General features: G+C 42.5%; 1 protein-coding gene across 1 annotated transcript in view; it reads right to left on the bottom strand.

Moving 5' to 3' along the window:
* RNFT1 (ring finger protein, transmembrane 1) overlaps positions 1–12,514 on the bottom strand; it is a 28,421-nt gene extending 15,907 nt beyond the window's left edge. Inside the window, exons 1-3 of the mRNA XM_060756792.2 lie at positions 12,365–12,514; positions 4,947–5,380; positions 958–1,034 (exon numbers count right to left, since the gene is read on the bottom strand). Coding sequence (XP_060612775.2) covers positions 958–1,034; positions 4,947–5,380; positions 12,365–12,390 — 537 coding nt within the window. The 5' untranslated portion in view covers positions 12,391–12,514. The remainder of the gene's footprint in view (positions 1–957; positions 1,035–4,946; positions 5,381–12,364) is intronic.
* Between the last annotated feature and the right edge of the window lie 1,297 nt (positions 12,515–13,811).

Raw genomic sequence — 13,811 nt, 5'->3', positions numbered from 1 at the left:
CAGGATCGAATATGGGGAGCAGAGTGAGCTCCCGCTGTTAGCCCCAGCTTCCACCAACCTAGCAGTTTGAAAACATGCAAGTGTGAGTAGATCAATAGGTACTGCTCCGGCGGGAAGGTAAGGGCACTCCATGCAGTCATGCCGGCCACATGATCTAGGAGGTGTCTATGGACAACGCTGGCTCTTTGGTTTAGAAATGGAGATTAACACCAACTGCTAGAGTCGGGCACAACTGGACTTAATGTCAGGGGAAAACTTTTACCTTTACCTACTATTATTCATTATTTTACTCTATTTATTATTATTACATTTATTATATTTCTCTATTATTATTATTATTATTATTATTTATTACATTATTATTCTACTCTATTTATTATTGTTATTATTACATTTATTATTTTACTCTATTATTATTTTACTCTTACTATTGTTACATTTATTATTTTACTCTATTATTACTGTTATTAATACATTTCCATTATGTTACTCTATTATTATTTTTTATTTATTTATTATTTTATTATATTTATTAATATTGGAAGGGTACGTAAGCACATTTTCATTGAAGAATATTAGAATAATGGTTTAATGGTTTAGTCAGAGTTGGACAGCCTTATCTTAAATTACAGTTTTATGTAAACATTCAAAAACGTGTAACTTACTGATGCCTCAATTAATGTAATTGTATTGGTATCTATTTTTATTTTGAGCTGTTGCATTTCCCACCCTGGGCTTATACTTGAGTCAATACGTTTTCCCAGTTTTTGGTGGTAAAATTAGGTGCCTGGCCTTATATTTGGGTCGGCTTATACTTGAGTATATACGGTAAGACCTTGACGTTTTGTCTCATGATACAATGGAAACTGACCCTGCATTCCCCTTTTCGACCCATCTCGTGGTGTATATAAAGTTTTGAAAATACTTACAACCTCAACTGGAGAGGTCAATACTTACTCTGAGGAAAACCTGATTTACAATGCTTTTGTTTGCATACATAAAGGTTGTTAGCAGCCCAATTCCCAGAGAAATGCCTATTGGGAAAAAAGGGTCAATTATAAAAGCAAAAAAGGGGGAAAAGAAGAACAAAATAATGCAAATAATGTAATCTTTACAAAGAAGGCGAAAATTAAGAGGGACGCATGCAGAAATATTAATAACGCCCATATATTTTAGACAGGACAAAAATTAGTATATAATAAGGAGCGGTATTGCACCACAAATATATCTGATGAAGAAGGCTCTGAAAGCATCTCAATTAATATTCAAGGAATATAAGCATTGGACAACGAGATCCAGGGAAGTCATGCTCTATTCTGCCTTGGTTAGACCACATCTGGAATACTATGTCCAATTCTGGGCACCACAATTGAAGGGAGATGTTAACAAGCTGGAATGTGTCCAGAGGAGGGCGACTAAAATGAAGAGTGGTCTGGAGAACAAGTCCTATGAGGAGCGGCTGAAAGAGCTGGGCATGTTTAGCCTGCAGAAGAGAAGGCTGAGAGGAGACATGATAGCCATGTATAAGTATGTGAGAGGAAGTCATAGGAAGGAGGGAGCTGCCCTGGAGATTAGGACGCAATAGAGCAGTGGTTCTCAACCTTGCTAATGCCGTGACCCCTTAATGCACTTCCATATGTTGTGGTGACCCCCAACCATAATATTGTTTTCTTTGCTACTTGATACCTGTCATTTTACTAATATTATATATCCTAATGTAAATATCCAATATGCAGGATATATTTTCATTCACTGGACTAAATTGAGCACAAATACCCAATATGCCTAAATGTGAATGCTAGTGGGGTTGGGGGGAGGATTGATTTTGTAATTTGGGAGTTGTAGTTGCTGGGATTTATAGTTCACCTATAATCAAAGAGCATTCCAAACTCCACCAGCGATGGATTAAAACCGAACTTGGCACACAGAACTCCCATGACTATTAGAAAGCACTGGAAGGGTTTGGTGGGCATTGACTTTGAGTTTGGGAGTTGTAGTTCACCTATATCCAGAGGAGTGCTGTGGATTTATGCAATGATGGATCTGGACCAAACTTGGCACGAATACCCACTATGCCCAAATGTGAGCACTGGTGGAGTCTGGGGAAAATAGACCTTGACATTTGGGAGTTGTAGTTGTTGGGATTTATAGTTCACCTACAATCAAAGAGCCTTCTGAACTCGACCAACAATAGAATTGGATCAAACTTCCCACACAGAATCCCAATGACCAATAGAAAATACTGTGTTTTCCAATGGTCTTTGGCAACCCCTTTGACACCCCCTCAGGGGTCCCGACCCCCAGGTTGAGAAACACTGCAATAGAGCCATGGCTTCAAATTACAACAAAGAAGATTCCATCTGAACATTAGGAAGAACTTCCTGACTGTGAGAGCCGTTCAGCAGTGGAACTCTCTGCCCAGAGTGTAGTGGAGGCTCCTTCTTTGGAGGCTTTGAAACAGAGGCTGGATGGCCATCTGTCGGGGGTGATTTGAGTGCAATTTTCCTGCTTCTTGACAGAATGGGGTTGGACTGGATGGCCCACCAGGTCTCTTCCAACTCTATGATTCTAAGGAAAACATACATTGAATATGCATTTTTTTCCATATTTAAAAAACAACAACCAACGAGGAATATATTTTATTTTGCTATAATTTATTGCGGGGCTTGGCCTCATGTAAGCCACTCCGAGTCCCCTTTGGAGAGATGGTGGCAGGGTATAAATAATAATAATAATAATAATAATAATTATTATTATTATTATTATTATTATTAGAAACATAACAAGATAAGTCCACAGCAGACACTCTGCTGTCTGTTGAATTGGATCACATGTTGGACTCTTCCTATTATTATTATTATTATTATTATTATTATTATTATTATATATCTTGTTGTGACACAATCTGAATTAATGACATGCCTCGCCTGGATCAGAGATGAATTTTCATTGCAATTTCAATTTATTTCACTTGCAGCGGAGAGACAGAAACTATTAATTAGCTTGTAAACAAGTTAAATTCGGTTTCTGCTCATGCCTCCATTCTGGAAGGAGGAGACACAGGAAGTGGTACTGAGACCGACATTTAACCACCTGGGTTAATTTGTTTTAAAAATACGTTTCTAGTCCTCAAGGAGGTGAGAACAGGTTGGAATGCCTGTAGGAAATGCCTGGTGACATCTCAGAAACCGGAAATATGGGTAAACAAGATCTGAAGAAATCAGATGTTTCGGCACTAGGTACAACCTCTCGTTCAAAAATTCAGCTCTATTCAATTTGGTGAATCTGCAGGTCACGAGTGAAGTTTAGCTTTGCACCGTTTTGGCTCTCAAGCCCTCTAGGACTGTGAGTTCCTTTTCTATCATCCTTAATCAATATAAATAAAAATGTAATATTCGTTTGTGGGATTAACACAACTCAAAAACCACTGGACGAATTGACACCAATTTTGGACACAAGACACCTAACAACCCAATGTATGTCCTTCACTCAAAACAATTGATTTTGTCATTTGGGAGTTGTAGTTGCTGGGATTTATAGTTCATCTACAATCAAAGAGCATTCTGAACCCCACCAACGATGGAATTGAACCAAACTTGGCACACAGTTCTCCCATGACCAACAGAGAATACTGGAAGGGTTTGGTGCGCAGTGTCCTTTGGTTTTGGAGTTGTAGTTCACCTACATCCAGAGATCACTGTGGACTCAAACAATGATGGATCTGGACCAAACTCTACACAAATACTCAATATGCCCAAATGTGAACACTGGTGGAGTTTGGGGAAAATAGAATCTTGACATTTGGGAGTTGTAGTTGCTGGGATTTATAGTTCACCTACAATCACAGAGCATTCTGAACCCCACCAATGATAGAAATGAGCCAAACCTCCCACACAGAACCCCCATGTGGGCCACAGCAAGGCGTGGCAGGGGACAGCTAGTCTATATAAATAAAAATGTAATGTTCGTTTGTGGGATTAACATAACTCAAAAACCACTGGACAATTTGACACGAAATTTGGACACAATACACATAACAGTCCAACAAGTGTCCATCACCCCTGAAAACACATACACATATAAAACCCCAGCGGAATAGACTTAAAACCCCCAAAATATATCATGTATACAGATACATATACACACATATACATATACACATGCACACATTCATACACACACACGTGTGTGTCACAAACACACATATATACACATATACATGCATACATATACATACACACATATATACATATTCACATGCACACACATATATACAATATGCATGTACACATATAAAAACACAAATACACAAATATATACACACACATATACACACACATATGCAAACACACATATATACACAAATATATATGCAATTATATTTATTTTTAGGTATTTATATAACAAAATATAAAAAGCCTAGATTTATGGAGTTCCCTGGATTTGCTCTATATATATAATTATATTGAATATATATATGTGTGTGTGTGTGTGTATATATATATAAAGTTATATCAGAATATTGTCTTAAACACACACATAAACACATATATACACACACAAAACACATGTACACAGACAGGGCTACAGCAACGCATGGCAGGGGACGGCTAGTCTATATATATATAAAAATGTAATGTTCATTTGTGGGATTAACATAATTCAAAAACCACTGGACAAATTGACACGAAATTTAGACACAACACACCTCTCAGGCCAACAAGTGACCATCACTTATAAAAACACTGAAAAACACAGCAGAAGAGACTTAAAAAGTCAAAAAACAAAAATTACAACACATGTGCAAAACTATATATATATATGCAAACACACATATACACATGCAAAACACATAAACACAGACTGGGCCACAGCAAAGGGTGACGGGATGGCTAGCAAATCATAAATGCAATGTATCCCATGCCCTGTAAAACCATGTACTCTACCAGTTAAGTGCTGCGTGAGAAGTTTGATGGACAGGATCAAGAGGTACGGGAGGCTCTTATACAACCACTGGAGGAGATATCGGAATTCCGAGAATGAGCTGCCGTTTTGCTCCTCCAAATCCGGGCCGCCATCTTGGGTTCCCCGGACCTCGCTGTGAGAATGGGAGTGTGGACGGCTTTGAGTCCCCAGCCGCGGGTGATGCCTGGAGCCCGCATTTTCTCCAGTCTCTCCATGAACCGACCCCAGCTGGATATGAACGTCCCCTACGTGTTGGCAAGAACCTTCTCCTGGCAATGCTGCGGCATGCGTGCACTGGGGGGATGTGCTACCATCGCCGTTTGCAGGCGTGCCGTGCCGATTATTAGCATTGGGCTGCATGGCATCCAGCTGGTGACGACTTGCTCCAAATTCCTGAGTTTTGGTGTGCTGATCCCTAAAAGGAATGATGCATGTTTAGAATGATGGACTGAGCTCAGCTGAATGAAGCTCTCTCAGGTGTCACAAAAACATAGGAAATTGAGATGAGCACCAACTCCCTGAGTCGGACACGACTGGACTTAATCTCATGGGAAAACCTTTACCTCTGTCAATCTAGTAGTTCAAAAACACGCAAATGTAAGTAGATTGATAGGTACTGCTCCAGCAGGAAGCTAACGGCGCTCCATGCAGTCATGCTGGCCACACGACCTTGGAGGTGTCTACGAACAACACTGACTCTTTGACTTAGAAATGGAGATAAGCACCAACCTCCAGAGTTGGACATGACTGGACTTAATATCAGAGGAAAACCTTTACCTTTACCTCTGCCAACCTAGCAGTTCAAAAACATGCAAATGTGAGTAGATTAATAGGTACTGCTCCGGTGGGAAGCTAGCCACATGACCTTGGAGGTGTCTATGGACAACGCCGACTCTTTGGCTTATAAATGGAGATGAACACCAACCTCCAGAGTTGGACATAGCTGGACTTAACATCAAGGGAAAACCTTTACCTTTACCTCTGCCAACCTAGCAGTTCGAAAACATGCAAATGTGAGTAAATCAATAGGGACCGCTCCAACGGGAAGCTGGCCACATGACCTTGGAGGTGTCTATGGAGGTGTCTTTGACTAAGAAATGGAGATGAACACCAACCTCCAGAGTTGGACATGACTGGACTTAATGTCAAGGGAAAACCTTTACCTTTACCTCTGCCAACGTAGCAGTTCAAAAACATGGAAATGTGAGTAAATAAATAGGTACCGCTCCAGTGGGAAGCTGGCCACATGACTGGTGGTGTCTACGGACAACGCCAGCTCTTTGGCTTAGAAATGCAGATGAGCACTAACTCCCAGAGAGTCGGACATGACTGGACTTAATGTCAAGGGAAAACCTTTACCTTATTACTATATTACGATATTGTTATACATTATTATGCTGGCCACATGACCTTGGAGGTGTCTACGAACAACACTGACTCTTTGACTTAGAAATGGAGATAAGCACCAACCCCCAGAGTTGGACATGACTGGACTTAATATCAGAGGAAAACCTTTACCTTTACCTCTGCCAACCTAGCAGTTCAAAAACATGCAAATGTGAGTAAATCAATAGGTACCGCTCCGGTGGGAAGCTGGCCACATGACCTTGGAGGTGTCTATGGACAACGCCGACTCTTTGGCTTAGAAATGGAGATGAGCACCAACCTCCAGAGTTGGACATAGCTGGACTTAACATCAAGGGAAAACCTTTACCTTTACCTCTGCTAGCCTAGCAGTTCGAAAACATGCAAATATGAGTAGATTGATAGGTACTGCTTCAGCAAGAAGATAAATGGCACTCTATACAGTCATGCTGGCCACATGACCTTGGAGGTGTCTACGAACAACACTGACTCTTTGACTTAGAAATGGAGATAAGCACCAACCTCCAGAGTTGGACATAGCTGGACTTAATATCAGAGGAAAACCTTTACCTTTACCTCTGCCAACCTAGCAGTTCAAAAACATGCAAATGTGAGTAGATCAATAGGTACCGCTCCGGTGGGAAGCTGGCCACATGACCTTGGAGGTGTCTATGGATAACGCCGGCTCTTTGGTTAAGAAATGGAGATGAACACCAACCTCCAGAGTTGGACATGACTGGGCTTAATGTCAAGGGAAAACCTTTACCTTTACCTCTGCCAACGTAGCAGTTCAAAAACATGGGAATGTGAGTAAATAAATAGGTACCGCTCCAGTGGGAAGCTGGCCACATGACTGGAGGTGTCTACGGACAACGCCAGCTCTTTGGCTTAGAAATGCAGATGAGCACTAACTCCCAGAGAGTCGGACATGACTGGACTTAATGTCAAGGGAAAACCTTTACCTTATTACTATATTACGATATTGCTATACATTATTATGCCGGCCACATGACCTTGGAGGTGTCTATGGACAATGCTGGCTCTTCGGCTTAGAAATGGAGATAAGCACCAACCCCCAGAGTTGGACATGACTGGACTTAATATCAGAGGAAAACCTTTACCTTTACCTCTGCCAACCTAGCAGTTCAAAAACATGCAAATGTGAGTAAATCAATAGGTACTGCTCCGGTGCGAAACTGGCCACATGACCTTGGAGGTGTCTATGGACAACGCCGACTCTTTGGCTTAGAAATGGAGATGAGCACCAACCTCCAGAGTTGGACATAGCTGGACTTAACATCAAGGGAAAACCTTTACCTTTACCTCTGCTAGCCTAGCAGTTCGAAAACATGCAAATATGAGTAGATTGATAGGTACTGCTTCAGCAGGAAGGTAAATGGCATTCCATGCAGTCATGCTGGCCACATGACCTGGGAGGTGTCTACGGACAATGCCGACTCTTTGGCTTAAAATGGAGATAAGCACCAACCTCCAGAGTTGGACATGACTGGACTTAACGTCAGGGGAAAACCTTTACCTTTACCTCTGCCAACCTAGCAGTTCAAAAACATGCAAATGTGAGTAGATCAATAGGTACTGCTCCGGTGGGAAGCTGGCCACATGACCTTGGAGGTGTCTATGGATAACGCTGGCTCTTTAGCTAAGAAATGGAGATGAACACCAACCTCCAGAGTTGGACATGACTGGACTTAACATCAGGGGAAAACCTTTACCTTTACCTCTGCTAGCCTAGCAGTTCGAAAACATGCAAATATTAGTAGATTGATAGGTACTGCTTCAGCAAGAAGATAAATGGCACTCCATACAGTCATGCTGGCCACATGACCTTGGAGGTGTCTACAAACAACAATGACTCTTTGACTTAGAAATGGAGATAAGCAATAACCTCCAGAGTTGGACATGACTGGACTTAATATTAGAGGAAAACCTTTACCTTTACCTCTGCCAACCTAGCAGTTCAAAAACATGCAAATGTGAGTAAATAAATAGGTACCGCTCCAGTGGGAAGCTGGCCACATGACTGGAGGTGTCTACGGACAACGCCAGCTCTTTGGCTTAGAAATGCAGATGAGCACTAACTCCCAGAGAGTCGGACATGACTGGACTTAATGTCAAGGGAAAACCTTTACCTTATTACTATATTACGATATTGCTATACATTATTATGCCGGCCACATGACCTTGGAGGTGTCTATGGACAATGCCGGCTCTTCGGCTTAGAAATGGAGATAACCACCAACCCCCAGAGTTGAACACACTGGACTTAATATCAGGGGAAAACCTTTACCTTTACCTCTGCCAACCTAGCAGTTCAAAAACATGCAAATATGAGTAGATCAATAGGTACTGCTTCAGCAGGAGGGTAACGGCGCTCCATGCAGTCATGCTGGCCACATGACCTTGGAGGTGTCTATGGACAACGCCAACTCTTCGACTTAGAAATGGAGATGAGCACCAAAGAATTGTCCTCTGTATAAACAGCTATGGACCCTATGAACAGATGTGTTAAACATTAATCTCAGTAGACGATTCAGCTTCCAAAATGTTCAGAAGACAGATGGTGGCTTCACAAGGAAGGTGGTGGAAAACATTCCACTTCTTCATGAACAGTTGGATGGAGAGAGAGCGCTCTTGGTGAATCCTCCCGCTCAAAATGCGACCAAATAAATATCTATTATTAAAAACATCCCACCAACCGGGGCAGGAAGCGGCAGATGGCATGTTTCGCCAAGAGAATCCTTTTAATTCTCTCCTTTGAGTTCTCACCAGGGACTGGCTTGTTACGGCCTCTGAATCTTAACTATTCGTTTGGAGATGAAATTCTGGAAAGTGACTCCCAGATTTGAAAGGCCAATTAAATGAAACGTAGTTTCCTGTCACTTATCTGAGAATTGATGGGAACCTGCTGTTAGAGGCACAGAGATCTCGATATTGCCAAGGAGAGCCAGAATACTGTGGGGATCCCAACAAGGAGAGGGCCAATGTATTGTCAGGCTGTCTAGCCATGTTCCAGAAGCATTCTCTCCTGACGTTTCACCTTCATCTATGACAGGCATCCTCAGAGGTTGAGAGGTCTCTAGGAAACTAGGAAAATTGGGTTTATATATCTGTGGAATGATGTCCAGGGTGGGAGAAAGAAATCAGATAGGTGTGAATGTTGCAATTAGCCACCTTGATTAACATCTAACAGCTTTGCAGCTTCAAGATCTAGCTGCTTACTGCCATTATCTTTGGAATGATGTCCAGGGTGGGAGAAAGAAATCAGATAGGTATGAATGTTGCAATTAGCCACCTTGATTAGCATTTAACAGCTTTGCAGCTTCAAGGTCTGGCTGCTTACTGCCATTATCTTTGGAATTATGTCCAGGGTGGGAGAAAGAACTCTTGTCTGTTGGAGGTAGGTGTGAATGTTTCAATTGGCCACCTTGATTAGCATTTAATGGCCTAGCAGTTTCAAGGTGTCGCTTCTTACTGTCTGGGGGAATCCTTTGTTGGGAGGTCATTAGCTGTCCCTGATTGTTTCTTGTCTGGGGTTCCCCTGTTTTTGATAATTGGATACCCCCCCCCCCCCCTGTATAACAATAGACTACAATACCCACAAATCTTTTGTTGGGAGATGATTAGCTGTCCCTGATTGTTTCTTGTCTGGGCTTCCCCTGTTTTTGATAGTTGGATAGCCCCCCCCCTCCCCCCCGGTATAACAATAGACTAAAATACCCACAAATCTTTTTTTGGGAGATGATTAGCTGTCCCTGATTGTTTCTTGTCTGAGGTTCCCCTGTTTTTGATAGTTGGATACCCCCCCCCCCTCGGTATAACAACAGACTACAATACCCACAAATCTTTTGTTGGGAGATGATTAGCTGTCCCTGATTGTTTCTTGTCTGGGCTTCCCCTGTTTTTAAAAACTAGATAGGGCCCTCCCTATAACAACAGACTACAATAGCCACAATTCTTGCCATTGCCTAAGCTTAGCAGCAGCGATGGGGATTGTAAACCAAAGCATTGGAAGAGCTGAATGACTTCTCAGAGAGTTGAGAGGTGTAAACAGATTGCAGCTGCAAAGCTTGTCCTGCCAAGTTAATCTAATATTGCCTCCTTTGCAGGATTGTTGTGAGGGTCAAAACAGAAGCAAAAGAGAACCTGACCTTGCTTTTCTTGAAGCTCTTCTTCTGGTTTTGAAAGAGAGGCGGAAACCGGTTGTGTGTGTTTGCCTATAAACACCGAGAAGAAAGCCGAAAGCCATAATTTAAGTGTGTCGGTGCACTTCCAAATCCCTGTCATTTCTGTCCTTCAATTATTACGAGTCGAGTATTGCATCTTATACTCCAAAAGTTCATGCTGTGGCTGAGAGAGTGACGCCTTTGCGTTCTGAGGGCAACTTAGCACTGCTTTGTGCGTAAATCTATACAAAAAGACTGCATTATAAAATGCCTCTAAGGCAGGCATGGGCAAACTAGGCAAGTGGGGTTCATATCCCTGTGGAATAATGTCCAGGGTGGGAGAAAGAACTCTCGTCTGCTTGAGGCAAGTGTGAATGTTGCCAATTAATAGCCTGGCAGCTACAAAGCCTGGCTGCTTCCTGCCTGGGGGAATCCTTTGTTGGGAGGTGTTAGCTGGCCCTGATTGTTTTGTGTCTGGAACTCCCCTGTTTTCTGAGTGTTCCTCTTTGTTTACTGTGCTGATTTTAGAGTTTTTAAATAATGGCAGCCAAATTTTATTTATGTTCATGGTTTCTTCCTTTCCGTTGAAATTGCTTCTTGTGGATTTCAGTGGCTTCTCTGTGTAATCTGACACGGTGGTTGTGAGAGTGGTCCAGCATTTCTGTGTTCTCCAATAAACCAGTTTAGAGCCCAATCACATCTGCAGGAGTCCACCATACACAGCTGTGGTATATGGTATATAACTGCTATGCATCTATTCATCTATCCAAGGCCGGCTTAGACCTTCCAAGAAAGGATTCACTAAGGCAGGAAGCAGCCAAGCTTTGCAGCTGCAAGCCCGTTCAGTGCTAATCAAACTGGTCAATGACAACATTCACACTTGCCTCCAACAGACCAGAGTTCTACATCGTATATGGTAGACAGATGCTATCCATCTACCCAAGGCCAGCTAAGACCTCCCAAGAAAGGATTCACTAAGGCAGGAAGCAGCCAGGCTTTGCAGCTGCAAGGCCATTCAATGCTAACCAAGCTGGCCAATGACAACATTCACATTTGCCTCCAACAGACCAGAGTTCTACATCGTATATGGTAGACAGATGCTATCCATCTATCCCTGGCCAGCTAAGACCTCCCAAGAAAGGATTCACTAAGTCAGGAAGCAGCCAGGCTTCGCAGCTGCAAGGCCATTCGGTGCTAATCAAGCTGGTCAATGACAACATTCACGCTTGCCTCCAACAGACCAGAGTTCTACATCGTATCTGGTAGAGAGATGCTATCCATCTATTCCAGGCCAGCTAAGGCCTCCCAAGAAAGGATTCACTAAGGCAGGAAGCAGCCAAGCTTTGAAGCTGCAAGGCCATTCAGTGCTAACCAAGCTGGCCAATGACAACATTCACACTTGTCCCAAACAGACTAGAGTTCTACGTGGTATATGGTATAGATAGATGCTATGCATATATCCCAAGTCAGCTAAGCCCTCCCAAGAAAGGACTCACTAAGGCAGGAAGCAGCCAGGCTTTGCACCTGCAAGGCCATTCAGTGCTAATCAAGCTGGCCAGTGACAACATTCACACTTGCCTCCAACAGACCAGAGTAGATAGATGCTATTCATCTATCCATCTATCCCAGGCCAGCTAAGACCTCCCAAGAAAGGATTCACTAAGGCAGGAAGCAGCCAGGCTTCACAGCTGCAAGGCCATTCAGTGAAAATCAAGCTGGGCAATGGCAATGAGGAATGAGCAGGCCCTTCCTTCCTTCCTTCTTTTGAGGCCTTGACAGCCAAGCGAGGCGTTTGCCTGGGCCTAGTCCTGGCGAGTCTCCTGGGAAGGAGTAGGACCCCCTGTCCGTACCTGTCATGGCGCGGGCGGCACTTCATGGCGAGGCCGTCCTGCGGGGCCCGACCTCGGCCTCCATTCCTCCTCCTCCTCCTCCTTCCCCAGGTCGACGCCGCTCCGAAGGGAGGGAAGGAAGAGGCGAGGCCGCGGACGGGCCCAGAGGAGGAGGAGCCAGGCTAGGCCTCAGGCAGGCCTCGAGTAGCTCTCCGCGTTGCCATGGCGACGGGAAGCAGCAGCCGCAGCAGCCCCGACTAGGCCCAAGCCAGACCTGGAGTTGTTCTGTCGCCATGACAACGAAGAGGCCTACTCCAGCCTCTGAGGAAAAATGGAGAAACACATGAGAAGGTTGTGAGCAGGCTTCGTTTATTAGAGTGAATTATGGCTAGCATTATATTGTATTACATTATAATATTATCAATATTATGTGTATGTATAATCTATATCAATAAAAAGGTAATGTTTGTTTGTGGGATTGACATAACTCAAAAACGACTGGATGAATTGACACCAAATTTGGACACAAGACACCTCTCAGGCCAATGAGTGACCATCACCCCTAAAAAACCTCACACAAACACACACAAAACCCCAGCAGAACAGACTTAAACCCCCCCAAAATACACCTTATATACATATACACATAACACTCATATACATATGCACATGCACACATTCACACACACACACACGTATATATATATATATGCACAAACACACACAAATATACACATACACACACATACATATACCTACACACTTATATACAGATACACATATATATATACATACAAATATGCATATAGACACACATACACAATCTGCATGTACTCATATAAATAGAAATATATATATATATATACACACACAGACACAAAACACATATATACAGACTGGGCCACAGCAACGCGTGGCAGGGGACAGCTCGTATATAAATAAAAATGTAATGTTCGTTTGTGGGATTAACACAACTCAAAAACCACTGGATGAATTGACACCAAATTTGGACACAAGACACCTCTCAGGCCAATGAGTGACCATCACCCCTAAAAAACCTCACACAAACACACACAAAACCCCAGCAGAACTGACTTAAAAACCTCCAAAATACACCTTATATACATATACACATAACACTCATATACATATGCACACATTCACACACACACACGTATTTATATATATATATATATTTATATATGCACAAACACACACAAATATACACATACACACACATACATATACCTACACACTTATATACAGATACACATACATATATACATACAAATATGCATATAGACACACATACACAATCTGCATGTACACATATAAATAGAAATAGAAATATATATATATATATATATACACGCACACAAAACACATATACACAGACAGGGCCACAGCAACTCGTGGCAGGGGACAGCTCGTATATAAATAAAAATGTAATGTTCATTTGTGGGATTAA

The sequence above is a fragment of the Anolis sagrei genome, chromosome 11 (assembly GCF_037176765.1).
Source record: "Anolis sagrei isolate rAnoSag1 chromosome 11, rAnoSag1.mat, whole genome shotgun sequence".
Lineage (NCBI taxonomy): Eukaryota > Metazoa > Chordata > Lepidosauria > Squamata > Dactyloidae > Anolis > Anolis sagrei.
This window is presented reverse-complemented; position numbering and strand designations above follow the sequence as displayed.